Source organism: Enhydra lutris, unplaced genomic scaffold (genome assembly GCF_002288905.1).
Source record: "Enhydra lutris kenyoni isolate GAN:26980312 unplaced genomic scaffold, ASM228890v2 scaffoldscaffold18, whole genome shotgun sequence".
Taxonomy (NCBI): Eukaryota; Metazoa; Chordata; class Mammalia; order Carnivora; family Mustelidae; genus Enhydra; species Enhydra lutris.
Genome location: NW_019154102.1, coordinates 33,088,274 through 33,115,420, shown reverse-complemented (window position 1 = coordinate 33,115,420; position 27,147 = coordinate 33,088,274). Strand labels below are relative to the sequence as shown.

At 42.9% G+C, this 27,147-nt stretch overlaps 2 protein-coding genes across 5 annotated transcripts in view; one reads left to right on the top strand and one right to left on the bottom strand.

Moving 5' to 3' along the window:
* Window positions 1-5,131, top strand: part of LOC111147959 (TraB domain containing 2A) — a 129,557-nt gene extending 124,426 nt beyond the window's left edge. For 2 of the 4 annotated variants that reach the window (XR_002640660.1, XR_002640659.1), the window contains 4 exons: window positions 2,097-2,238; window positions 2,754-3,235; window positions 3,816-3,880; window positions 4,396-5,131. The gene's annotated coding sequence lies outside the window, so the exon portion shown is untranslated. Of the gene's footprint in view, window positions 1-2,096; window positions 2,239-2,753; window positions 3,236-3,293; window positions 3,373-3,815; window positions 3,881-4,395 lie in introns of all 4 variants that reach the window. The other 2 variants (XR_002640661.1, XR_002640662.1) reach the window with 2 other exon arrangements.
* Window positions 1-27,147, bottom strand: part of LOC111147958 (dynein axonemal heavy chain 6) — a 247,580-nt gene that overhangs the window by 68,315 nt on the left and 152,118 nt on the right. Inside the window, exons 47-60 of the mRNA XM_022504259.1 lie at window positions 26,283-26,423; window positions 24,555-24,797; window positions 22,787-22,954; window positions 22,066-22,301; window positions 20,691-20,952; window positions 19,275-19,398; window positions 17,909-18,105; window positions 16,346-16,549; window positions 15,341-15,466; window positions 13,447-13,611; window positions 11,437-11,504; window positions 8,951-9,131; window positions 4,009-4,188; window positions 2,298-2,531 (exon numbers count right to left, since the gene is read on the bottom strand). Of these exons, the coding sequence (XP_022359967.1) occupies window positions 2,298-2,531; window positions 4,009-4,188; window positions 8,951-9,131; window positions 11,437-11,504; window positions 13,447-13,611; window positions 15,341-15,466; window positions 16,346-16,549; window positions 17,909-18,105; window positions 19,275-19,398; window positions 20,691-20,952; window positions 22,066-22,301; window positions 22,787-22,954; window positions 24,555-24,797; window positions 26,283-26,423 (2,529 nt within the window). The remainder of the gene's footprint in view (window positions 1-2,297; window positions 2,532-4,008; window positions 4,189-8,950; window positions 9,132-11,436; window positions 11,505-13,446; window positions 13,612-15,340; window positions 15,467-16,345; window positions 16,550-17,908; window positions 18,106-19,274; window positions 19,399-20,690; window positions 20,953-22,065; window positions 22,302-22,786; window positions 22,955-24,554; window positions 24,798-26,282; window positions 26,424-27,147) is intronic.

The window sequence follows — 27,147 nt, the reverse complement described above, 5'->3', positions numbered from 1 at the left end:
TTAAATTTCTTTCTATGTGTTTCATTCTTTCTACTGCCATTGTAAATGGATTTTTTCTTAATTGCATTTTCATATTGTCCCTTGCAAGCATCTGTGAGAAATACAAATTAATTTTGTATAATGATCTTGTATACTGCAAACTTGCTGAACTCATTTACTAGTTCTAATACTTCAATTATTTTTTAGTAGGTCCCTTAGTATTTTCTATATACAAAATCTTGTCCTCTGCAAATAGAGATACTTATTCTTGTCTCATCTGGATGTCTTTTATTTCATTTTCTTGCCTAATTGAGCTAGCAAGGATCTCCAGTGCAATGCTGAAAAGAAATTGTTAGAACAGACATGCTAGTCTTGTTTCTGATCCTACAGAGAATGCACCCAGGCTTTCACCACTAAGTATGTTGTTACTGTAGATTTGTGTCCGTGCCCTTTATCTAGGTGAGGAAGTTCTCTTCTATTTATAGTTTGTTGAGTGTTTTTATGATGAAAAGGTGTCGGGTTTTGTCAAATGTTTTTTCTGTGTCTACTATGATGATCATGCAGTTTGCTTTTCTATTCTGTTGATTCTGTTGCTATGTAGCATTAGGATTAAAATGGAAAATACCAGTATTAAGATATTAGTAACTAAATAAAGTAACTAGATAAAAGATACCTTCCAAACATATTTATAAAAAAAATTAGCCAAGAATCATTCCAATTTCCTTGTGATAGAAGAAAAGAAGCTTTAATAAAAAATTTGAGAAGTATCTTAAGATGATTTCTAAGTTTTTTGTTTGATGGTATTTAAAATGTTTTTTACATTTCTTTTCAAAATATGTGGCTCATGAGAAGTAGCAGGTAGTACTGGAATGGACATGGGCTTTGGAAGCTCAGGTTTGAATCAGTTTCTGTCATGCGTTAGTTATCTGATTCTGGAAAGTTCTTTAACATCTTCAAGCATCTGCTTGAGAAAACTGTAAATAAGGCTATTAAAGAATGCTGTGAGAAGGATGATAAAGCAAAGAGCCTGGCTGAGTGACCCACTAATAGTCAGCAACAGAGTGAAGCGGGTAGGAGGCAGGCTCTACAGACTGACTTGAGGGTTCCAGCACTGGCTCCAAACCCTATTAAGTATGTGAACATGAAAAGTTATTTAATCTCTGTGCCTAATTGTCTATCTGCAGGCTAGAGATAAAATTAGGAACTCACATAAGAAGAATACTGAGAGAGATAAATGAGCTGTTAAACTCTAAACACATAGCAAGGGGCACCTGGGTGGCTCAGTGGGTTAAAACCTCAGTCTTCTACTCAGGTCATGATCCCAGGGTCCTGGGATCAACCCCCCCATAGCGCTCTCTACTCAGCGGGGAGCCTGCTTCCTCCTCTCTTTCTCTCTCTTTCTGCCTACTTGTGATCTGTCCATCAAATAAATAAATAAAAATTTTTAAAAAAATTAAAAAACATAGCAAGCTCTTTGAAGTGTGAATTGTGATTATGAAGTTAAGATTGCTTTAAGCAAGGATTAATAGAATATGCTCGTGTGCAAGATGGGTGGGGATTGGGAAGGAAGGATGTCTGGTGGAGAGGTCCTGTCTGGGCTTGTCCTGGGAACATAGGGCACTGAGAGTCAAATAAAAAAGGCATGAAGTCCAACCTCTCAGTGATACGCAGAGGCTCAAATAGTGGCGTCTGCAAAGACCGAAGACGGGGCTCAAGATGGGCATCTAGAGTGGGGTAAGCTGGAACTGTAGGTAAGAGTGGGGGGAGCTGTTGCTCACTACTGTGGGCTACCCAATTTGTGGTGTGTGGGTGAGGCAGACTAGTTTAAGCGGCTGGGGCAAGTTCGACAAAAGGATGAACACAGAGAAGGAAACTGCAGGAGAGCTTGTATTACAGTATTCGGGAAGGCGGCAGTTCAGTTATATTAGTTCCTGTGCTTTATAATGAAAGATGTGTCCAGGCAAGAGGGAGTCATGATCTCCCAAACAGTATTGCCAAGTCTGTGAATTACAACATTGATTGAATTTTAACTCTTCATATTTGTAAGATGGTCAACTTTTCAAAACATGCTCACATCTACTAGCCCATTGGTTACTCCCGACATCACTTTTGTATAGATGAGGACAGCGCTGCCTAAAGAGGCTACATTTACCAACCTTGCCCAGCTACTGGAGATGGAGCCTGGCCCCTAGGCCCCCAGAGCCTGCCCTGCCGGGTCACACGGCCAGACGTATCACCTTCAGCCACTGCAGACCACTGGTAGGTGCTTGTGGGCCCTATCTAGAATAACATTTACAATCCAAACATGAGATAGGTACCTTTTCTAATCCTGCAGAACCCCGGAGAAAGAAATTCCATTCAGCATCAGTTAAGTTTTCTTGCTGACGCATGATCTCAACACAGAGCATAAAGCTATAGATGAGCTTATGTTGTTCAAAAAGTCCTCTTGAAACATTGACATAAGCGGTTAGAAGAGTTTGTTCCAGCAGTATTTCCAAGCGCTGCTGCAGATCATCTGTCTTTAGAGAAGTTTCAATTGTTGTATTGAACAACTGTGGGAAAGAGAGTACTATTAATGTCTCTGACTTAATTCAGTTTCTGTGGAGGAAAAAAAAAAATCCCTGCTCCTCACTCCTTCGCTTCTGGGCCCTGTAGTCAGTGGGTAAATAGCAGCACAGGAGAGGACTACTGTACTATGAAATGTCCAGAATTCATCCCTAGATTGATAAGTGATATTTATTTTCTGCATTCCCTTTCCTCTCCCCATTTTTCAGAAATGAACCACTGCAGAACTCTTGATAGTATTCAGAAAGTATCATCTTGATGTGAGGCGGAACACAGGAAAATAGAGGTGAGGTGGCACCACCGGTTTTTTCATATCCTTAACTTGGATTTGATAATCATTTTGGGGTAAGAGACATAAGGGCAAGGTAAGGTCATATGCTTTTCTTGGCTCTCCCCCAAGATCATCGTTAGGTTGTGGGACCAATGTGTTAGAATTTTCTCCACAATTTAAGGGAAAGCCCTTGTTAATTCTCTCCAAAGTTGGGTTGACAAAGGGAAATGGAGGTGTTTTTTAACACACTTAGAAGAAAAGAGGATTGAGCTTTCTTTAACAACCTGACAAGAAGAAGAGAAGTTCAAAATCCCGTGAAGATGTGATGCTTAGTGCCAAAATAAAACATGGCGAACCTTGACACCACTGGTAGCTGAGAGAAACCTTGTGGTGAACAGAGCGCACTACTGGGGATGCTTGGTAAGTTCTGCTGTATAAGGGGTGATGCAAACTTGCTGTCTCCCCTGGAAATCTTCAGGTAAATTGACACTGCTTGCTGAAGCTTTGTGACACTGCATTTGCTCTTGGGAGAGATGGACAGCTGCCACAAAGGGGAGGTAAAAATATCCTACTCACGAGAAATCTGATGAGATTCAACAGTGGATATGAGATGAAGAAGAGAGACTGTGCAAAAAACAAGTCTCATTGTAATATGGGGGGAGTGGGAAGGAACCAAGGACAGGAGAGCAGGGCATGTACAATTTGTCTAAAAAAGGTTGGGAAGGTGTGGTGAGGGGTTGGGATAGCCTATTGTATAGAAAGTTCTGGGGGATAAAAGATACAGAAACCAATTTGCTTAAGGTCAATGCTGTCAGAGACTTGAGATACAGCACAGAAAAATCTAACAGTGGAAAGGAAGTTGGGTTATGGTAGAGATGGTATAAACAAACAGCATGGAACTGTGACTCTTAAAAGGAAAAAAGAAAGGCAGGCAAGAAGGAAAACAAGCTAGTTAGCCGAGGAAGCCAAAAGAAAATCTTTCTTTTGGCTTCCTCGGCAGTTTTCTGTGCATACTGGACACCTGAGTGTTGAGAACACATGGCAGATGGAGGCGCTCTTGAACAGGTAATTCCGAACTCCTAGGGGGTCTTACTTGATAACTAGACTCACAAACTGTCTGAGGCAAAAGTAACTCAATGAGGTTTAAAGGGAAGCCAAAGAAATAAAGTTCACTGACAAAACAACACACTTACCTGTTTAAAGTATTTTAACGAATACTGGTACATAGGATCTATTTCTGAGAGGCTCGCAATAACAAAGTACATGACGGAGCCTTGAGTGGCTACTGGGCGGTACTTCTCACGAGCGACATTGATCATCATCTCAGTGGACTCGGCTTCCTTTAGTCTGACTTTAATGGCACCAGAAGTGATCTGAATAAAGATATGAAAACAAGTTCTTAAGGATCCCTTTAGAAAGAAGAAAAATGGTAGGAGTTTTGGAGTATATCCAGTTAGGTCTAGGAAAGAAATCAGGATACAGTGAATTAACGATTATCATAGTGAGGAGGTCCCCAGATAGAACGACTGAATCTCAGGACTCCATAACCTTCTGTCTGAGTTATACCTCTTTCCTTCCAGAATGTGGAACAGGCAGACAGGAACAGGTGACACAAGAAGCCCTGACAAGCAGGAGCAGCACTTCCGTGAGACTTGACTCTGAGTGACTTCTGGAAGGGAAGCACTAACACAGCACTCCCAGTTACTCCCTGACGTCCCCATGAGCAGTGCTCACATGATATAGGGTTTGCATAACGGAAGAAGGTATGAAGCGAGAAGGGGCATCTTCAAAACTGCCCCAAAGAGGAGGGTGGAGAGAGAGTGCAAGGAAGTGCTATCACATTCTACTCTGGAACAACAAGGAAGACTAAGATTCTCTTTCTTTCCCTAGTGTTCCCAGGTGTAGACAAAGGGCAACCTGGGGATAGGGTTTGTTTGTGAAGGGTTGTTGTGAAGGGTTATAAAACTAAGTTGTTGGAGATAGTTGCAAGGTCTTTGCTGTTCTTTTGGTTTTCTGTTTTCAGTTAGTGGTTCTGGGGAGCCTTTTGGCCAATGGGCTTTCTAAGGTTCCCTTCTCTGGCTCCCTTGTCCCTCTATATTGCTGCCTGTCTGTCCTCTTCTCCCAATGCCCATTTCTTTCAGCTGGATATTCCTGGGTTGGGAGTTTGTTTCTAGAAAGTCAAAGGGTCTAGGGCAGGGGCCATGAAAAATCACTGTGGGAACTGCTGTTCGGTATTGGTTCGGTATTGAAAGGAGAGCTCAAAGGGGGTCTGCACAAGCTTTCTGTCTAGACCCGACTGCCCAAAAGAAACGTAATGTGAGCCACATATATAATTCTATCTTTTCTAAGTTTATTGAAAGTAAAGGAAACAAGTGAAATTAATTTTAACAATAATTTTATTCAGCCCAATAGAATCCAATATATGTTTTTTATATTAGCATATAATCCATTTAAAAATTACTGAGATTTTTAACTTTTTTTTTTTTTTATTAAGTCTTTGAAATCTGGTGTGTATTTTACACTAACAACACATCTTAATTCAGGCTGGCCACATTTCAGGTGCTCAATAGCCCCATGTGGCTAGTGGCTAAGTTCTAGACTGTCAACCCCTGTCCTCCAAGAGAGTGAAGAGGGGGACTCAGAGATTTTTCCAGGAAATCAAAGGCTCAAACTCTCTATATTGACCACGTAGAAGCCTAAGGGGACAAAAGAGGGTAGAGTTGAGTGGAAGACCTCAGTCTCAATACTGGACTCAACTAAAGCATTTACATATGAGTAGGAAAAAGGAAGTTGATATGGGAGTAGTTGGACCAAAGAGACCCACCTGCAAACAATTCTTTATTCTTTGGAGGACCCCAAGTCCCTGATAATGAAGAATCCAGGGCTAAAGAGAAAACAAAGTGGACTACTTTCTTCTTTTTGCCAGAGAACACTATACTATATATCTCAGTTGAGCTTAGTAACTACTTACAGATATTATGCCCAAGAGACTTGAGACCTCAGCAATGATTAGGGAATATGACATATTTTAAAATGAGGGCACCTGTCAGGCTTAGTCAGGGGAGCATGTGGCTCTTGATTTCAGGGTTGTGGGTTCAAGCCCCATGTTAGGGGTAGAGATAATTTTAAAAAAATAAAATAAAATGAGGGTTCTGGGAGTTTAAGGGAGTACAAAGTATAGGCAGGAAGTGGCAGGAAATACAGGCCAGGAATAATCAGTCCTATCTCCACGTGATAGAAAGGATATCTTTAAGGCAACTACCTGCAGACACCGAAACCCGCTTACAGAGAAAGAAGGCAGTCAGAACACATGTATCTATCTTATGCCCTACTGACATCATGATACAATTATAGTAAAGGGATTTTTTTTTAAAGATTTTATTTATTTATTTGACAGAGAGAGATCACAAGTAGACAGAGAGGCAGGCAGAGAGAGAGAGGGAAGCAGGCTCCTTGCTGAGCAGAGAGCCCGATGCGGGACTCGATCCCAGGACCCTGAGATCATGACCTGAGCCGAAGGCAGCGGCTTAACCCACTGAGCCACCCAGGCGCCCCAGTAAAGGGATTTTTAAAAACAGTGCAAACCCACAAAGATAGGAAGAATGGAAGAGGAAATATCAATAAAATTTTGAGAACTGGAAAGCAGAGAGTAGAGTGGTAATGATTTAGCAGATCCAGGAAAATAGATTCCAAAGCTGACAAAGGAGAAAGCCAAAAGTGACCCAATGTGTAAAGTAGAATCCCCTTCAAAGGCTTAAGAATTAGTGGCATCCCACCAGAAGTGGGAAGGGCCTAAAATAAGAATTGGTTGATAGACTCCCAAGTCTATCAGTCAGGGGATGTCCTTTCCCCACCCTGACTGAAAAATTTAAGTTTCATCCCTGGGGAAATTAAAAGAGAGGATTTTTTGATGGAAGGAAGACAGGGACAGTTGAGGACCAGGTACCATAATGAAAACAAAGAGATTAGGTAAATGTATACACAATGGCTGCAGACACCCTAGCTCTTCTCCTGTCCTCAGCCCCCTAAAATACTTGCACCCAGACCTTCATACTTCCAGACAATGTAAACACTGGATGTTTAACTGTAATCAGGGTATGAGTACAGTGGCAGGCTAGGGGATGGAAAGAGGGTGTGTGTGTGTGTGTATGTATGTATGTGAGTGGTAAAAGTATAGACAACAGTGAATGTATAAAAGAAAAACTCAGAAAGTAGAAATATGAGTCTCTGATTTAGAGAAAAGATGTCAAACCCCAAATAATCAAAACAAAAAAAGATGAACATAGTTTTTTTTTTTTTTTTTAAAGATTTTATTTATTTATTTGACAGAGAGAAATCACAAGTAAGCAGAGAGGCAGGCAGAGAGAGAGGAGGAAGCAGGCTCCCTGCTGAGCAGAAAGCCCGATGCGGGGCTCGAACCCAGGACCTGGGATCATGACCTGAGCCGAAGGCAGCGGCTTAACCCACTGAGCCACCCAGGCGCCCAACATAGCTGTTTTTATGGAGGAAGTCATTAGTGGTGGTGGTGGTGGTGGTGGGCAGAGAGAAGGCAGGGAACGCTATCGCAAACCTTGTACAAATATTTCATTCCTTTTTTTTTTTTAAGATTTTATTTATTTATTTGACAAGTAGGCAGAGAGGCAGGCAGAGAGAGAGGAAGGGAAGCAAGCTCCCTGCTGAGCAGAGAGCCTGATGTGAGGCTTGATCCCAAGACTCTGGGATCATGACCTGAGCTGAAGGCAGAGGTTTTAACCCACTGAGCCACCCAGGTGCCCCAAATATTTCATTCCTTAAGCAATCTGCATGTAAAGCTTTGTTTGTTTATTTAGAGAGCATGGGCAGGAGGAGCAGAAGGAGAGAGAGAGAGAATCTGAAGCAGACTCAGCACTAAGTGTGGAGCCCAGTGTGGGGCTCAATCTCACGACCCTGAGATCATGACCTGAGATGAAACCAAGAGTCAGACGCTTAACCAACTGTGCCACCCAGGTGCCCCATATGTAAAGTTTTGATAAAAAAAAAATAATAAATGGGTTAACCAATGACTTCCAGAAGCTAAAAACCAAGGAAGAATGAATGGAAAGAGGATAAAGAGACTGACAAACAAGCGGAGAGAGAAAAGAAATGGGAGATCCAGAATTACTTATTATTGTCTAAACATTGAGATCTCAAGAATTGTAGGCTATAAGGAAGTATCATTTTCGATGTCAATGAAAGATAAAGAACATAACCTTCTGTACTCCATGTCAAAGAGACTTTCTGTTTCTCATGAATGGGTGAAAATCATTTTCTAGGCTGTATTCCCAGTATACTTTTAAAATTATGGTTTGAATGAGAAACAATTTAGTACAAGATTATGTGTTTAACTTTATTGTACTATCATGACATCTTTACTGAGCACCAGTTACGTACAGGGCACCATGGATAGCCCTTGGAGAAGGTATCTCAAGCTGAGCTAGTCACAGACTCAACACCAAACTGAACAGGCTAACATGAGATTTAAGACATGGGATTGGATAATGGTGACATAAGGTAAACAATGTCAAGGGTTGTGAGAGGGGTCAGGTAAGTTGCTACAGGCATTCCAAGGAGGAGATTAATTCCAGCTGGGCATACCAGGGAGGCTTCCTGAAGGAGGTGATATTAATGTGACTATAACTGCTTTTCCTTTCAACTTGTATCCTGTCCCAGTTCTTTACATTACATGCTTGATTTAAAAAATGCAGACGAGGGATGCCTGGGTGACTCAGTCAGTTAAGCCACTGCCTTCAGCTCAGGTCATGATCCCAGAGTCCTGGGATCAAGTCCCACATCGGGCTCCTTCCTCAATAGGGAGCCTGCTTCTCTCCACCTTGCCTGCCACTCTGCCTGCTTGTGTGCGCGCACTCTCTCTCTCTGACAAATAAATAAATTTAAAAAATGCAGAAATGCAGACAAGAGAAACAGTTGTCTACAATTTACCTCCTCTTCCGCTGTGGGGTGAAGGGCTCTGCCAGCTGGGCTCACTCTTGAGCCACCCAGGCAGCCCAGGTGCGGCTGCCATTCTTGCTGTAAAAGACTTTGTAGGACCCTCAAAAGAGACATTTGTAACTTCTGAAGCAACACACTTTCTATAAATACTAAAAATATTTTACTTGCCTTTGAATCCTGGAGTGTGTCAATAAGTTCTTCATTGTCCAGAATATTTCCTTCAGATGTAAAGAGCATTCTCAGAATTTTCTCCTCAATAGCTTTCAGCTGGTTTTTGTCAGCGTTGATCCTCACAATGAGCTTGATTCTTTGTTCTTCCAACTCAGGTTTTTCGAGTCGTACGACATCACTGGAACCAAAGTTTGAATACTTAAATTATGGCTTTATCAGTGCCCTGAAGTTGCTTCTATTTTTCTTTGCTACTTAGCTGAGTACTAATGCCACTAGCCAAGACCTAGTGCATAAGGCCCCTCTTTTGCTGGGTTTGCACGGTGGCTATTCACTTAATGACATGTTAGTTCTGATTCTTTATCTTGTATTTGAAAACTGACACCCAACCACAGTCCCCATAGCTTCTGCTCATCTTCTCTTCAGAAAACCTGCTCGGTGCCTGATCTTCCGAATCATTCCATTTCTGTTTCTAATGCTTGCTTGTGCCAGGCTGAAAATGGTGCCTGGAACATTCTTTCTATGGGAGATTCCTGAAGCGAGTCTTGCCTGGGTCTAATAAAGGGGCCTTACCAGCTCCACCCCTGTCTAAACATGTGAACTTAGATCTCCCTTCACTTGTGCTTTCCCAGTTTGCTCCCAGCCCTATGTTTGCAGGAACTAATCTTTATTAAGCATCACTCTGTGCCAGGCACCCCTCTCAGAGTTTTATGTGGATTTTCTTGGAATTCTCTGAATGCTCCTGTGAGGTGGCACTGCAGCTGAGGGAACAGACCCTAGTGGGTCACCTCCTGAGCTCACGTGGCTCTGAGAGGCAGAGCTGGGCTGGCACCTGGCTTTGCTGACTCCAGGGCACATGTTTTACTCACTAGGAAGAATAGCCCCATCGTTCATTTGTTATGTATAAACTGAGTTCAGAAACTTTAAAAGTTATTATATGAACACCATAAGAAATCATCATCTCAAGTCCCTTTGTTTAAATAATTTTTCCAGAAGAGAGGAGTATAAACTAGAACCCAGAGATTCTGTACATACACCAGAGGCTCAACATTCTCACTTCTGGAGCACTTGTCTGTGTCCCCACAGTCTAACATGCTCACATGTGATACAACCAAGTGGAACTCTGCATGGGAGCGCACTGGCATAAAACGGTTCGGCCATGTCCTTAGAACATGTCTGTAAAATGTGCTGAAATACCCTTTGTCTGGAGAGAAGTTAGCTTAGCAAAAGTTAAGCAAGTTAGCAGCTGCAATAATAGATTCCTAAAATAAACAAGGAAAACAAGACAAACTCAGTGATAATAGGAATAAATCAGGATGATCTTGACCCAATTTTACTTGACTCAATAAACTTGACAACTTATTTTGAACATGGGTCTAAATAATCTTTCCCTTTAGCATTAATGTATGTATACACAAACACACACACTCATATACATACATATATATCTACTCACACATACAATGAGTTTTTAACCATGTAATTGTTATTACTTCAATAAATCCTTAAAATTTATTTTATCTCACAAGCCTCTTGGCTAATTCTGATAATTATCATTGACAATTCATAATCTCATTTTTGGGAAGTAGAGATTTAATCACAGAGTATGCTGAAGGAGAGTATTTAATTTTTTGAGGTGGACAAATGTAGGTCAATAAGTACACCAAGAAAACACCTGTAGATAAGTAAAACAGGAAAGCTATATTTGGGAGTTTTTCTCTCAGGTATAGAGGAAAGCATCTCAAGGAACCACAGGACTACAGACTTCATTCACTTGCCCAAGATTGGAAACCCCAATGAAGGGGAAGAGGCAGGGCTGGGCTGAAGGCCTGGCCCAAATCATGGTTGAGAATTAAGGGTATATCCTGGATCTCCTTGAGAAGACTGTGAGCAAGTCTGGCAGCTGCAAAAGTGACAAGAGATGAAGAACCTGGTCATTTACTTACTATCATCTTTATGACTGAGGACTCATGAGTGGTGCTTTCACACATTAAAATGTTTTTATGACTGAGGACTCATGAGTGGTGCTTTCACACATTAAAATGTTTTCTTTGTGCAACAACGTGGATGGAACTAGAGGGTATTATGCTGAGTGAAATAAGTCAATCAGAGAAAGACAATTATCATACGATCTCTATGATAGGAATTTGAGAGATTGGTGGGGGTTGCGGGGGGTAGGGAAGGAAAAAATGAAACAAGACGGGATCAAGAGGGAGACAAACCATAAGAGACTCTTAATCTCACAAAACAAACTGAGGATTGCTAGGGGGAGGGGGTTAGGGATAGGGTGGCTGGGTTATGGATATTGGGGAGGGTATGTGCTATGGTGAGTGCTGTGAAATGTGTAAGCCTGATGATTCAGAGACCTGTACCCCTGGGGCTAATAATACATTATATGTTAATAAAAATAATTTAAAAAATGTTTTGTCACAATTTCTAAACAAAATATTGGGAAACTTTGCTTGCCCCCCCCCCCTTTTTTTTACCTTAACAGTTGATCCTCTAGACCTGATTTGGTTACGGTGAAATTGATAATGGTAACTTTAATGCACACCTGAAAGGAAGCCATAGATTTACATAAAAATGCTTAAGTTCAGACAGGTAAAATAAGTGCTTTCTTTAGTAGAACAGGGCCCGTTATTACCCAGCTGGATGTCCCTCAGGTCTAGTTGTGAACAAACCCACACCCCCACACCCCTACCACCCACACTGTGTCTTACAATATCCTAATGTGATTTTCCCTGCAGTACAAGTGACACCCCTGTCCCTCACAGGCCATAGTTATTGATCCTACATGGTGCTTTAAGGAAAGATGAGCCAGCAGAGGGTTAGAAAGATTGGGTTCTGATTCCAGGTACACCCTTTAGTGCATGTTGGACAAGACACTCATTCCTGCTGAGCTTCAGTTCCTGAGATTTAAAATTTGGGATGGTAATCGTTATAACCACAGGGTATTTGTGAAGACCAAATGAGGTACCAATATCACTCAGAGTGACATGTACATAGTTTGTCCTAGTTGAAAAGAAGTGATGACTGATAATAAATAGGGCTTTATATATATATATTGTCACTGTAATATTTTTATGAAAAATGGTTGCTATAGTATTCTGACATTACTTGAATAAGTTAACAGCAAAAAAAAAAAAAAGAGTGAACATCCCATATTTTACATGTTATTTAATATACACAACGAATCCCTGAAGTCGGCTCTATCTCCACTTTTTGGTTAATTGACTTGAGGATCCAGGACAAGGAATAAGTGAGCCGCAGTCACAGAGCTGGGGCTGGGTAAGGTGTGCGATGCTCCCTCCCGAAATATGCATAAGTAGTCAGTGCATTGGTCACTTTTCTAAACTTCACCATGGATCTTGGGACGTGAGCTCTGGCAGTGGCTGTGAAAATTATACCCCTCAAGGCTGACCTGGGCTTTAGCGGCATTTCCCTCCTCTTATTCCAGAAGTGTGCCCACTTCATCTAACCTGAGCACAGTTAGTGAAGACAGGCAGCTATCAGAAAATCAGCAACTCAACGGAAAATGACACCATTTGGAATGGTATATGCAAGGATTTTATTTTGGGGGGATGGGAGGAGAGGTGAAGGAGTAAGTTCTGATTTGTGAAGTTCCTTCCCTCAGTGTGTGGGCCCTGTTGGAGAAGGGGAGACCCGCCATGCTGGGAAGACCTGTGGAGCGTGCAGCCGGGCCCAGAGCTGTGTGGCAGCACCGAGGGACTCGGGGGTGGGGGGATGAGCGACCCCCTGGGACCCCATGCAGGAAGGGAGAAAGGAGACCAGAGGCCTTCATTTCCATTGCAGCTGCCTTGGGCTCTGCAGCACAAGAGTAGTTCTTCCCATCCTATCTGGCTCAGGGACGTGTGCGGAAGTAAGGTTCACAGAGATCCCCTCAAGGTCTAAGGGCATGTGGGAGGACACGATGCCCCCTCCTCCAGAATGCTTAGTACAGGCACACTGAATGTGTGAGTCATGATTCTCCAATGGTGCCAGTCACCAGAGTTTTCAAGCCAGCAACTTCTTTATTTGGGGCTCTAGGCCACAGGCATTTGCAGATGTTAATACTGGCGTGTCTGCCTCTCCCTAACAGACTTTCCGTGAAGCCCTGTTTCATTTACGGGCCACAGCAAGAGGGGCACAAATGGCCTTGAGCTGCAGGAGGGAGAAGAATGAGAAGGGAGAGCTGCTCTGTGTCATGCAAACAGCTATGGGCTGGGAGAGAGATGGAGAGAGTGCTGAAGAGGTGCCCAGGGCAGCGCCTATGGACCGGGTTGGGAGGGACTCAAGTCCAGCTGAATGGCAAGCACAAGGGCAACTGGAATCGATATCAGGATGCAGTAGAGAAGCAAGAGTGGAGGGCGGTGGAAGGAATGGGGGTGGCAGAGCAGAGGGGCAAGAGGGATGGGGGAGAGCACCCACCATACTTCAGAGACCCACACACATTAATAGTCCACTTGGGCTGGGAAGTCCAGACCAGCAGCTCATACCTCAGGCAGGTAGTGTGGATTTGGCAATTTGGTTGTCATATAGAACCTAAAGTTTTTGTCATAGTCAATGTCTGAGTCTCCAAGGTGAATGAGCAGCCGTCCACCACTTACAAACGTCTGCTTCAGGAGAATGGGCTCTAGAGCTGGATCCAAGGTTTCTTTAAGCTTGAAAGTTAAAATACAAAAAAAAAAAAAAAAAAAAAAAAAGCCATTAAAATTGATGGCACCAATTTCTCTAGATTTCTTAGGTCTCCAAATTTACTTTGAATAAGCAATTTTCCAGGGATCTGATAGATATTTCTCTCCCTGTGCACTCACTTCCTCTAACGGTGTATATTTTCCAGTGGTTATCTTATTGGTAGTCTAAGAAAATAAGATCACATGAAGGCCATACAGATGTTTAGACTAATTGTACATATCATTCATGCGCATGAGAAAGAATCTGAGAAAGGAGGGTCTCCGCAGGTGGCCCTTGAACAGAACCCAGACAAATAATCTGTTTACTCTCCTGGCTGTTCTAAGACAAGGGATGACAGTCTGCAGGCCAAATCCTGCCCTCCCGGGCCTGTGTTTGTATGGCTTTTAAGCTGAAAACTATTTTCACCCCATTAAAGGGTTGTAAAAACAAAACCCTAATCCCAAACCAAAACAAAGAAGAATATTTGTTTGACTAATACTTGTACAGGGACTGTATGTGACCTAAAAAAACTAAAGTATCTGGCTCTTTACAGAAAAAGTTTGTGGAAATAACGATAGTTATTTTCTTTCCCTCAAAGCGAATTCAATCGTTGGCAAGAACTTGGGCATGTAGACACTGCTGCTGGACCTCATGAAAAAACATCCTTATGTCAGCACGGGTGTTGGGGGATGGCCCAGGAACTGTCAAAATTTGATTGTAATCCATAGTTAACAAACATATTTCATACCGTGACATGACACTGAAGAATGTAAGTTGTTCTCTTAAAAGTTCATGAGATAAAATTTCCATTCCCACCTATGATACAATTTTGTGCTCTTAAAAATCTATTCTATTTCATTAAAAAATGTTGGTTGAGATGGACTAACTCCATTTCACATCCATGAATGGGTGAGAGGAAGTTGGAAAAATACCATTTTACAAATGTAAAAAGCAGCTAGGTGCATGTTAATGACTGACTGCAAGTCACAGAAAGCAGGACAGGCCTGGTCAGAGAATATCCTGCTCTGGCTGGGGTACTGACCAGGGCCCATCCCCGGCTCCCACAGGCACTCAGCTACAGTTACAAGGCCTACCGTCCAGGGGCAGAATATCATAGAAAGTCTTTTGTGCCCTGCGGTGAGAGAAGAAATTCCCCTGGGCCTCCTGTGTTAGGGGTTTAAGAATTCAGTTTGGGGCTAGCATAACTGCAGCAAAGGTCTGGGGAGACTTTACCCTCCCCTGTAACTCCAGGGTTTGAGCGAGGGCCTGGGACCCAGTACAGAACCTTGCCTACGTTGGTCAAGGCTAGAAGGGTACAGAGTAATATTATTTATGCCCTCTGGAATGCTTGCTGATTTCCCATCATCAGCGTGTGTAGACAGGCCCCACTGTAAACAGCGGAGCCCTTTGGCACTGCCGCTCTGCATTTCCATGGCAGCTCACCATCAAGAGCCACCACGGGGCCCAAGAATCAGCAGTGTCAGGGAACAGCCCATCCCATCAACACCAAAACCATGTCTGGAATCAGAAAAATCACTCAGTCATCGGATGCTCCCCACATGACAGTACACTGTTTAAGGAGCAAAGTAATCGGTTTGAGCAATTCGCCAATGGAGCTGACTGGTGTCTCCAGCACGAGGCAGGCGTGGCCCATAGAAGATTCCAGATATGGTTTGAAATCGAACTGGAGAAAAGAAAAGTGAAAAGCAAGTAAACCTCTTCCAGTAAGACCGGCAAACCAAGTCGGATTGAATTTTCGAGCGTACGTAGGAAATTACTATCCGTAAGCTTAATGATCTTTATACCACTTTTCATTTCCTTGTTCCTTATCCAACGGTTTGCCTGGTTGAGAAAGCACAGAGCAGGACACCGGAATTAGAGTTTTACAAATGACTAGAAAGTGAAAGTTTTTAAGAGTAAAGTTTAGAAATTTTGTTCAATTTAGAAACAGGTTTGAAAGATGAAAAAAATAAAAATACCCCTCTGCAAATAAAAACATCTTTTAAACCCCAGTGTTTGGGATTCTTCCATTTATTCAAATTTGGAGCAAATAAAGAAGAGACACGTATAGGGAAAAAGCCCATCCTGAAGGTATTCAAGCTTGTCTTTCTTGCTCTGACAAAAGCTCCCTTTTCTAAACCCTCTTAGAACAGTATAATCCATGGATTTAGGAGTCAGAAAATAGGATTCTGTAAATTCCAGGCAGACTTGCCCTAAAAACCCATCCTATTCTGACTTCATTCTGACTCTTCAGACCTTTTCGGAACACTACTATATGGGAATGAATTTCTGTTCCCACAGAAAACAGAAAACCAATCAAAATCAAGTATGCAGAGCGGGTGGACTCTTCCCTTTCACCTTCTGCCTCCACAAAGTTAGGAACTTGGACTAGAATCCTTTTTTTAAAAAAGCTTTATTTATTTGAGAGAGAGAGAGAGCTCGGGAGTAAGCTAGGGAGGGGCAACGGGAAGGAGGGAATCTCAAGCAGAGCCCAACTCGGGGCTTGAGATCATGACCTGAGCCGAAACCAAGAGTCAGACGACTTAACTGACTCAGCCACCCAGGCGCCTTGTGGTCTAGAAGATTTCTAAACTCCCTTCTAGGTCTAAATCCCCAACATTTTACAAGTGTGTTCAAGTCCACTTTTGTAATTTGGAACAGACAGCTTAACAGGAAGCAGAGCTAGGAGGCTGCTCCACATCTGAAGCACGTGTCACACACCTGATCCTGGGGATCAATCATCAGAGGCCACCGTCTCCCTTGAGTAACCAAAATACCATTTTCTGTTGATATTGTGTCACGGGGCAGCCCATCCGTGTTCCACTGCCGTATTTCGTAGGGATCGCCAAGGATGTTAATGAGACTGAAGGAAGGATTGATTGGAATCTCCAGAGACAGACAATCCTGGATCCAATACTCTATAAGCTGTGGGAGGAGGAAAGTTTCTTGTATAGTCAGGAACACTCAGCAAAACGAGGATACACACAAAATGTCATGGTTACAAGTTCTGCTGGTCTCCACTGCATCCTGGCATCAAAGCATAGGACACAAGAAGTTGTCTGACGGGAGATCTGAGGCCTTGAACCATACCATAAACCAGCTGTGGCTTTGGGCATGTCACCCCTCATCTGAACCTCAGTTTTCTCACAGATAAACAACAAATGCTGTCATAGTAGTCTTCAACCAGGGGTGTACTGTCCCTGCTGGGAGAGCCTGGAAACATGTGGAGAAGTTTGGGGTCCTCACAATGACTGTGGGTGCTACTAGCAATTATTAGATGGGGCAGAGGACGTTGGTATGTTCCCTCCTTCAGTGAATGTGACGGTCCAAAAGCACCACTGGCTCTGCTCACATGGCACCAGATGACCCTTCTGTTGAGTCTGTGAGTCCTCTACTAACTAGGTTTCATAACTCAAGGGCAAGGATGAAAACTTATTTTTTTTAGAATTTATTTATTTATTTGACAAAAAGAGAGAGACAGCGAGAGAGGGAGCACAAGCAGGGGGAGTGGGAGAGGGAGAGAAGCAGGTTCCCCACTGAGCAGGAAGTCCGCTTTGAGACTAAATCCCAGAACCCTGGGATCATGACCTGAGCTGAAGGCAGATGCTTGACCAACTGACCCACCCAGGCGTCCAGGTGAAACCCTTTTAGGAAGGCATTTCATAAAAATGGCCTGCAAATCTCTCCAAATAATTTCATTTACTGCTCCTTCCCATCGCCTAAACCTTTGTAGCAGTCTCTCCAATTCAGAGCACTTCATCCTGGCTGACTGTAAAGATTTATTTATTTATGAGAGAGAGAGAGAGAGAGAGCGAGCGCATGAGAGCGAGCATGGACATGGGGGCGTTGGGCAGAGGGAGAGAATCTCAGGCAGACTCCCAGCTGAATGCAGAGCCTGATGTGGGGCTCAATCTCACAACCCTGAAGTCATGACCTGAGCTGAAATCAGGACTCAGCCGCTCAACTGACTGAGCCACCCAGGTGCCTCCATCCTAGCTGACTTTAGATGCCACTGCTGATCATCTTCCCCCAGGTTCTTGAGCTGTATAAGGAAGTGATGATAACTTTCTATGGCAGGAAAGGAAAGGAAGAAATGTGTGAAGGGAATCCTAGGGGTAGGCCACTGCTGGCTGATGGGGGAGGTGGAGGGCTGTGGAGTGTGTAAATGAGTTTCTATCATGGAGAACCTTCACAGTGGAGAGCCTCCCTCTAAACTCAGGGAAATGATTTCCCTTGCCCTGTTTCTGCCAGTCACGACTCCTCCCAGAAAGTGAGTTTACTCACCAATTTCCTATACTGGGCTGTGAAGGCCCCATAATAGGCAACACAAGCTGCTGCTATAAACACATTCCCAATGACATTTGATATCTCCTCATTGAACTTCTGGATGCTTTCTTCCCATCGAACTTGCTCATCTCCTAATGCAGCCGTCAGCTTTCCAGCGCGTATCAGACGTGCTTTGGTCAGAGCCATAGTCTTTGCTAGAAAATTTTAAGAAAATCAAGTTATGTTATTCAGTATTTTCCTAAAATATAAGAAGTTTGTTCACTGCTTTTGTTTATAGCAGCATTAGCATTACTTAATGATGTCAATGCATCTCTATGAGACCTCACACTAATTCAGCATTATTTCCCATTCCAGAAGCAAGTCCAAGTTTGTCTCTCCCATGTAAACAGCTTCTTTTTGATACTCCATTACTCTGGCTGAATATTGCTCTCTCTGTCTGTGTAGTACTTATTTTCTGGTTCAAATTCATAAGCCACATCGTGTTATAGTGGAACACGTCCCAATAAGCCTTCTACTCAGGAGCAGAAACTATGGCATGTGTGCAGCTCTAATGTTACACTAGAAGGTTAGTGTAGTAACTCTGGGGAAATGCATCCTACATATTGGATGGAAGCTGAGGTCTGACCGCCTGAAAACTACTTTTAAAAATCAGGCATCTCCTTGTGATATATACATACAACGGAATATTCTTAGCCATTACAAAGGATGAATGCTTACCATTTACATCAGCATGGATGGAATTGGAGGGTATTGTACTGAGCAAAGTAAGTCAATCAGAGAAAGATAATTTTCATATGGTTTCACTCATATGTGGAATATAGGAAACGGGGCAGAGGATCATAGGGGAAAGGAGAGAAAAACGGAATGGGAAGTCATCAGAGGGGGAAAAACCATGAGAGACTATTTTTTTTTTAAAGATTATTTATTTATTTGAGAGAGAGAGAGAGAGATCAGAGCAAGAGAGAACACAAGTGGGGAAGGCAAAAGGAGAGGAAGAAGTAGACTCCCCACTGAGCAGGGAGCCTGATATGGGGCTTGATTCCAAGACTCTGGGATCATGACCCAAACCAAAAGCAGGCACTTAACCAGCTGAGCTACCCAGGTGCCCACCATGAGAGACTCTTAACTACAGGAAACAAACTGAGGCTTGCTAGAGGGGAGGTGGGTGGGAGAATGGGGTAACTTGGTGACAGGCATTAAGAAGGGCACATGATATGATGAGCACTGGGTGTTATACATAACTGATGAATTACTGAACTCTACATCTGAAGCTAATGATGTACTACTATATGTTGGCTAATTGAAATTAAATAAAAAAAAATCAGGCATTTCCTGACCACCATAAATTTTATGAGTTACTTACCTAGGCTTTCTTTCTCATTTACACTTTTGTCATATTCATCTTGTAAGGCTTGTATTTGATCTTCTACTTGCTTTAGTAATGCTTGCTTTTCTCTCAGAGTGGCCATTGTAATATCAAGTTCAGCCTAATAAAATTAAGTAAATACTTAAAATGAAAATCCGAGGTCCCCAAAGAAAATCAAATCTGCCCACTTATAACACACTTAAAAAATGGGATTTATGGGGCGCCTGGGTGGCTCAGTGGGTTAAAGCCTCTGCTTCGGCTCAGGTCATGATCCCAGGGTCCTGGGATCGAGCCCCGCATCGGGCTCTCTGCTCAGCGGGGAGCCTGCTTCCTCTTCTCTCTCTGCCTGCCTCTCTGCCTACTTGTGATCTCTATCTGTCAAATAAATAAATAAAATCTTTAAAAAAAAAAGAAAAAAATAGGATTTATGTTCTCTTTTTCATGTCTCAAAAGATTTTGATATGGTATACAAAATTAAAACAAAGGTAGAGTAAAAGCAAAACAGAACAAAACAAGAAACAAAGCCCAACAAAATAAATCATAAAAAGAACAGAGAAACAGAAGTACCATTGCACATTAATCCCAAAGCATTTGAGATTAATTAGTTACTACAATGGATTAACTTTAAATGATGAAATAAATAAAAGATTCACGCAATTGGGAAAACTAATCTTTCCTAACGAGTTCTCTAGAGCAGGGGTCTGCAAACCAAGTCCAGCCTGCTGCCCGTTTTTGTACAGTTAGCAAACTGAGGCTGGTTTTAGAATTTTAAATGGTTGCGGGGGGTGGGGGGAATCAAGAGAAGGAGAATATTTCCTGACACATGATAATTGAATAAATTCAAATTCCTGTGTGCATAAGTAAAGTGATGGAGCACAGCTATGCTTTCTCATGCACGGATTATTGATGGCAGTGTCTGTGCTGCAATAGGAGAGTTCAGGAGTTGCCATGGAGACCCAATAGTCAGCAAAATGTAGACTATTTACTCTCCGGGTCTTCATAGGGAAAGTTTGCCACCCCTGCTCTAGTGAGGCGGTTCCGTCAGTAACCCGCTGCTCTCCGTGAGCGTTCTTTGCTCTTACTGGGGCCTCACATCCGACTGTGGCTCAAGCTGGCTTTAGAACCTCAGAAGCCACCACGGAGTGCAGGAGTAGCAGCAAACGCAACCCAGAGCGTCACACGCTCGAGTGAAAAGGCACCTCAAAAATATCACCGGCCTGATGATACGAATATGCTAAGAACTCATTTTCCCTTCATGTTGGGAAAGGGCTGATTATAGAAGTCTTTTCTGAAAGAACAATCTTCCCCAGCTCTTTTGCTACGACAAAAACCAATTTTCAAAGTCACAGGAGCTTGAATGATTAATGATCATGGCCTTTAATTGTATAAAATGTTGCAACACAAATAATGTACCTGTGCAGCACGGAGTTTTTGTCTCTTTGGTTCGACTTCTTTGACTACCCTAGAGTACAAATCCATCGCTCTCACCCACATGCACATGGATTTACACGCTCTGGACACCTTCTCTACTTTTTCAGGCACAAAATCAGGATTGTTAATATACTTTTGAAGTTTTGCCAATATCTGAGGCTTTATGTTTTCCTTATCATACTCTAAAAGTCTTCTTAGAAAGTTAGAATCACCAAGAAGTTGCTTGGCTGTTGGCCAATCAGGCCTGAAAGACAGACGGGATAAGTTAATAGCACTGTAATAAAGTAATTTAAGAACAAAAGGAATGTGTTCTTTTGAGAGCATTAAGATATTATCCTAATCAGTGGGTCGTTTTCATCTTGATACTATAATCCCAGTCATTGGTAGTTAAGTACACCACAATTCCTGGGGAGACATTCCTGAATGACTAACGTTTCATCCAACCCTATTTTGGTAGAGAAAGAAATCAGAGTTTTAGAAATGTAAGATATTACAGAAAGAATAGTTTTATTTTCACAATGCCCCAGCACTCACATTTTTATCCTATTTGCCTTAGTTTAGGCCCTTAAAATATTTTGCCAGGACACTACGATCACCTTCTACCTGGTTTTATGTTTCTCGGTCAACCCTGCCCCTCATGACCTTTCGCCAGACTGCTCCTTCTCACACGAAAAGCTGATTATGTTGAAAATGTTCAGTGATTCCCAGTCCCCTCTGGCTGGGGCTTTTTGTTTGCGCTTTGCAAGATTCCCCAGCCCCACTTAGATGCTGGCCAGAGTAAGCAGGGAAGTTGGGCAGGGATCCCCTGAGCCCTCTACCCTTGCGTGATCAGTTTTACATAGAAAGATTTCTTATAATTTTTATTGAAAAAAGTCTGTATTACTAAAGAAGGTTTGAAAACTACGTATCTCCAGGATGAAACACAAGACCTTGCCTGCTGTCATCACTGCCCTCCTCCCCAGCCCCATCCCAGTCCATAAGCATCTCCCCACGGTCTCGCTTTCCACCTGAGCATCATCGCTCAGAAACCTGCTCACTCTTCTCTACAAGCCCTCTTTTTTTTGAGCGGGGAGGGAGTCCTGGTACTATGCAAATACTGAATATCTTGAAATTATTATTTTTCATGTCTGTCTCCCCACTATCCTATATGTGCCTTATAGAAAAGAGCTTTGTATCTTCCATCATCTAGAACAACACAGATGTTCAAAAAATGCTTGTTGAATCAATCTGTTGAATGACTGACCAAATCTGTGAGAAGGTAGAGAAGAGAATGAGCATATATAAACGAAAATGTAGAAAAACACCAAAGCTATTCCCCCATGCATTTTTGGTAACACATGATTATGGATATACTCACTTGGCATTCAAGAGAATAGAAATCGCTTCCATAACAGTCATGACCATATCTGGGGGCTTTGTAAAAACTCTGATTTCCGATATGTCCGCTTTATCTAGGGAGTCCAGGGCTCTATTAGCAGCATCAAGGGCAGGGAGAGCTTCTTCAAGGTCTCTCTGAGCATCATCAGCGATTGCTTGGGTTTCCTCAGCTTTCACTTTTGCTGTCGCTTCATCTTCCTGCACAATGCTACGGACCTAACCATAGAAACACGGCTGCTTAGGTGGTCTCAGGATTTGCATTTCAATGTTTAAAAACAAAGCCAATAACAGTACATCCTATTTGCCCCTCCGGATTGCATCAATACTGAAAGAGGATTAGCTACAGTACATTTTAGGCTCTCCTTTGTCCATCTCATGTAGGCTGATGGGATAACTAAGCTGAAGGTCTTATAACAAACTGTCCCTTCTTAGGAGATGAGGAGCTGCTGGTTTATATTTGTTGGGGGCACTTTTCTCACCATTCTCTGTCCCACTCCTTGGGTTCACTCAGTCTCAGGGAGAGAACCAGCCTGATTCATTGAAGGTAGGCTGTTTACAACTTAAAAGCATTGCTAAAACTATCATTTAATTATTGTAAGGACATACAAAAATTGAAAACATCCAATCCCATGTCATGACATACAGGTGATCGGCTGGTGATTAAAGCCTTCTCACCCACAACGTCAGGGAGTGCGGCATACCTGATCAGCATTCTCTTGATCCACTGCCAATTTGTCCATCAGGGCTTCAACATCTTGTGATTTTTGAAAAAGGACAGGTTCTAAAGCTGAGAGCTCTAATTTCATTTTATCGACTAGTACATTGGTTTCTAATAGCTTGGTGAGACCGTTCTTCACTCGGTCGCGTGCCTAGATGACAATAAAAATATCTATGAGTATTATAAACAATACATTTCTTGGCATCTTGTACTCATGTACTAAAATTTTACATCTACAGAGTTGGTAAATCAGTTTGTAATAATTAAAATTGTGAATGGAGGGTGCCTGGGTGGCTCAGTGGGTTAAGCCCCTGCCCTCAGCTCAGGTCATGATCTCAGGGTCATGGGATCGAGTCCCGTGTCGGGCTCTCTGCTCAGCAGGGAGCCTGCTTCCCTCTCTCTCTCTGCCTGCCTCTCTGCCTACTTGTGATCTCTGTCTGTCAAATAAATAAATAAAATCTTAAAAACACACACACACACAAGGACTCAGAAAAGTTGGAATTTTAAGTAAATAAATAAATAAAATTGTGAATGGACAGAAATCTTCAGGTAACAGAACTTTAGGAAATGACCGTGACATTCACCATGGTGGGTCTAGATCCATGCTCCCTAGGCACAGCAGTTGGTGTGTCACTGGACTGTGGAATTACTGAGGAACCACATCATATTTTTATTCCCTTAGCTTGGCAGCTTAGCAGCTCATTGAATGAACAAGGGGTAAGTTCAGATAGGAATTTCTGGAGGCCACAGCTCTAGGAACTTGTTTCCTCAAGATGGGTAAGCAGAGCTAAGAACTTGTCAGTGTTCTGGGAGGCAGTGTTCTGGGAACTCAGCTCTGGTTGCTGGATCTGAACCCTACTTCCCAGCGGTAAGGAACTTCTGACTAGGATCAAAGAGGCAGTACCTAGAAGAGGAGACAGCCAAGAATAACTATTTTCTCAAGATGAGTCAGAAAGCCTGGTTCAAATTGACAGGTTCCAAAATATCTAACAAGTTATTTTACAAAGCATGTATTTACTTACCAGTAAAAATCCTCTGAAAAACATTAAAAATATCTTAATGGTCTATCCTTCTATTTTAATTTTGATTAAAATGTTGAAAATTTCAGCTCATGGTAATAGCCTACTGATGGCGATGGTGATGGCAGCCACTCTTTCCTGAGCACCTCACACATGTCAGATCATATTCCAAGCCCGTCACAAACAGTATCTTACCTAAACTCCACTCAATCCAAAGGGTAGATATAGAAATTTCTAAACCTTATTTTCTACTAAGATCTAGAAGTTACAAAATGTGCTCAGGGTTAGACAGCAAGAAAGAGGCAGAACATAGGTTGTATATGGTCTGCCTGACACTGAAGTCCTTGCTCTTAATGGCAACTATGGACACATGTCAAGCCACCGAAACTCCATCTCTGCTGCTTAGCAAAAGGTTCTCCTTCTCATGAAATACTGCAGAGATGTCTGATTCACCGCCTCACTTTGCTGCTGTTACGATGTCCATCTCATTCCACTGAGGCACGCTTAGGTAAAGGACAGTAGAAAAAATATACATATCAAGGAAGGGGAAGGCCTCCCGGCTGACAAGATGAGACATTCTTTTCATCTTTTTGTCTGTCGTGGGTTGTCAAGGGCACAAGTCGGGGTGGAGAAGGTTCTAGCAGGCAAGACAGCATGTAGATCTCCTGCTAGTTCTGGCAAGTTTTGAGTTCAAACAAAAAAGAAGTTTTTTATTGATAATATTACACTTACCGAAACCAGCTGCTGCTTCTTCCCACTCAGCATAGTCAGGAAGAGATTGATGAGCTCCAAGTAGGAGGTAGGCGTCGTGTAGTACCGCCTGCGGAGCTCCGTGTAGTAACGTTCCGCCATAGTAGAGACGCTCAGGTGAACATTAACGCACATGAGGGAAAGCTTTTCTTTCAGTTCTTCATTTCTAGCATCGATGTTTGTGAAAAATGTCTTTGACACAGAAAGAAGTGCTTCTCTGGGCCACTGAAAATAAAGGTATAGTTTGGAAAATATGTTGTTCCTTTTTATAATACATGTTTTAACAATTAAGAAAATGCACTTCTCCAGACCTCTTCCTTGCCCTGTCCCCTCTTTTACCCAATGAATTCCTACTCATGTCTGTAATGTATAATGAACTGAATGGCCGAGTTCATTAGAGAGGGGTCTGGGGCTGGATTTTCTATCCCTGGCACAGTGTCTAGCACGTGGAAATTTTTCAAACAGGATTGGTTAATTGAATGAATAAATGAATGGGTGTGCTTAGAATAATTCCATTGAAAAAAAATCACATACATTGGGAGGACCTCAAGTCCTTACTCTGTTTATTATGCAGGTCCATTATTATAATCACTGTCCTCTTCACCCCTTCAACTTCTTTGCTCCTATCTTGTTTCTCTGCACTCACCTGAACCTTAGTCAAATGCAACTCTCCATTATGCCATGTCTGTGACTGTGTAGTTGAGCATGGCTAGAGAAAAACACACAACCATGCTGACTGCCCTCACTTTAACTTCATGACAACTAGCTCAAGTGGGTTCCTAGTACAGCCCAGAAAAGCTTCTACAACTGCTAACACTTCCTCTTTCCATTTCATTCTCAGCTGATGAACTCACTTCCCACATCACTAAAAGAAACAGAAGCAATGAAAACAGAACCTTGTGATCTTTCGCCCCCCACATCTTCCCATCTCCCTGTTATCTGTGCTCATTTACTCTGCCCCCCGCTCCTGTTCCTCTGGGGTACACTGCGCATTGCTCCCTGCCCAGGCCGACCCCTTCACTGATGACTCCATCATCCCATCTCCTCTTGCCTATTCAATGCCACTGGTACAACTACACTTAACTCTGTCTGCTGTTCCGTCAGTATATTTCTTTTCTGGATCATTTCCATCAGCACGCATACATGCTGTGTTTCCTCCTTAAAAACTTGACCTCACCTACCTCTGTAACTATCACCCAGCTCTTGGTGTTCTTTTGGGGGCAGAATTCCTTGGAACAATCACCTATGTTCACTGTTTCTGATTCCTCTCCCTTCTTCTCTCTTGAACCTTCTCCCCCATCACTCCACTGAAACCAGGCTCTTCTCAAGATGACCAATAATTTCCACATTGCTAAATTCAATAGTCTCCTCTCCCTTTACAAATTCTGTTTAGCCTTTGTTCGGTCATTATCGTTGTCATCCGCTGCTTAGGGATAAACTCCTAGCAGGCTTTAAAGCTAAAAGCAAGTACCCTTGAGTTATTCTTGGGCAATGTGTTACCCCTTTTAAAATCAAGTGAATCCAGGGCACCTGGGTGGCTCAGTTAGTTAAGCCTCTGACTCTTAAAGATCTCAGCTCAGGTCTTGATCTCAGGGTGGTGAGGTCAAGCTCTATGTTGGACTCCAACTTGGGCATGGAGCCTACTTTAAAAAAAAAAAAATCAAGTGAATCCAACTTTCCAGAGAGGTACTATCCTGGGATGTCACCAACCTGGACAAACCAATCAATAGTGCAGCAGTTCACAAGGGATGGAAACATCCGGCATCGAGACCGAAAGGCCTCCCCTACGGGACTCATACAGAGAACAATGTGCAGCTTCTGACGGACTCTGCTGATAAAGTGCTGAAACACCTGACAAAAAGATATTTTTTAATTAAAATAAGGGCAAGGTAATAATGAAAATGAGAGTTAGCTAATGCCTCTGGGTCTACCAATACCAAATAAAAACGTTAGTGTAGCAGATGTGCGAACTGTTTGGGTCAACCTCCATTCCCACCCCTCACACAGCCTGGAAAGATTAAAAATGACACTTGGCAGACTCCACTGCAACTAGGATTCTAGATGTGATGTAGATTCTCCTCGTCAGCGTTTTTAAGGCGGCCTCTTGAATAAGGTGGAGAGAGGTATTCCTACAAGTTTGTGCTTTGGGGTAGAGGTCCCTGGAGGAGACAGATGGGGGCAGGGCCACCATTTGTGTGGGGGCAGAGTCTGGCCAAAGTGGCGTGGGCCTGGAGCAACTATCTGTGGATGTGGCTCCTTCCGCAGCTATGAGGACTCATGAGGCTGGGGATGTGTGGCTGTGGGTACGGCCGCTGCGCTGGCAGCACGCTGAATGCTGACGGGCTCAGTGGCTTCCAGGCTCCGCAGCTTCCCTGACCACTGACTTCCACTGCAAGCATTTCATGGCCACACCAAGGAATTCAGCCTGGAGTCCTTTTCTTGGGCTTTCCCGGTGATTCTGGTTTCCTCAAATAAACCCCTTTCTGCTTTCGTCAGCTCAAGTAGACCCTGCTGTTTGTCCGTACCAGCCCTGACCTCGCAGTAGAGGAGATCTCACAAAAGGCCACAGAGGAGA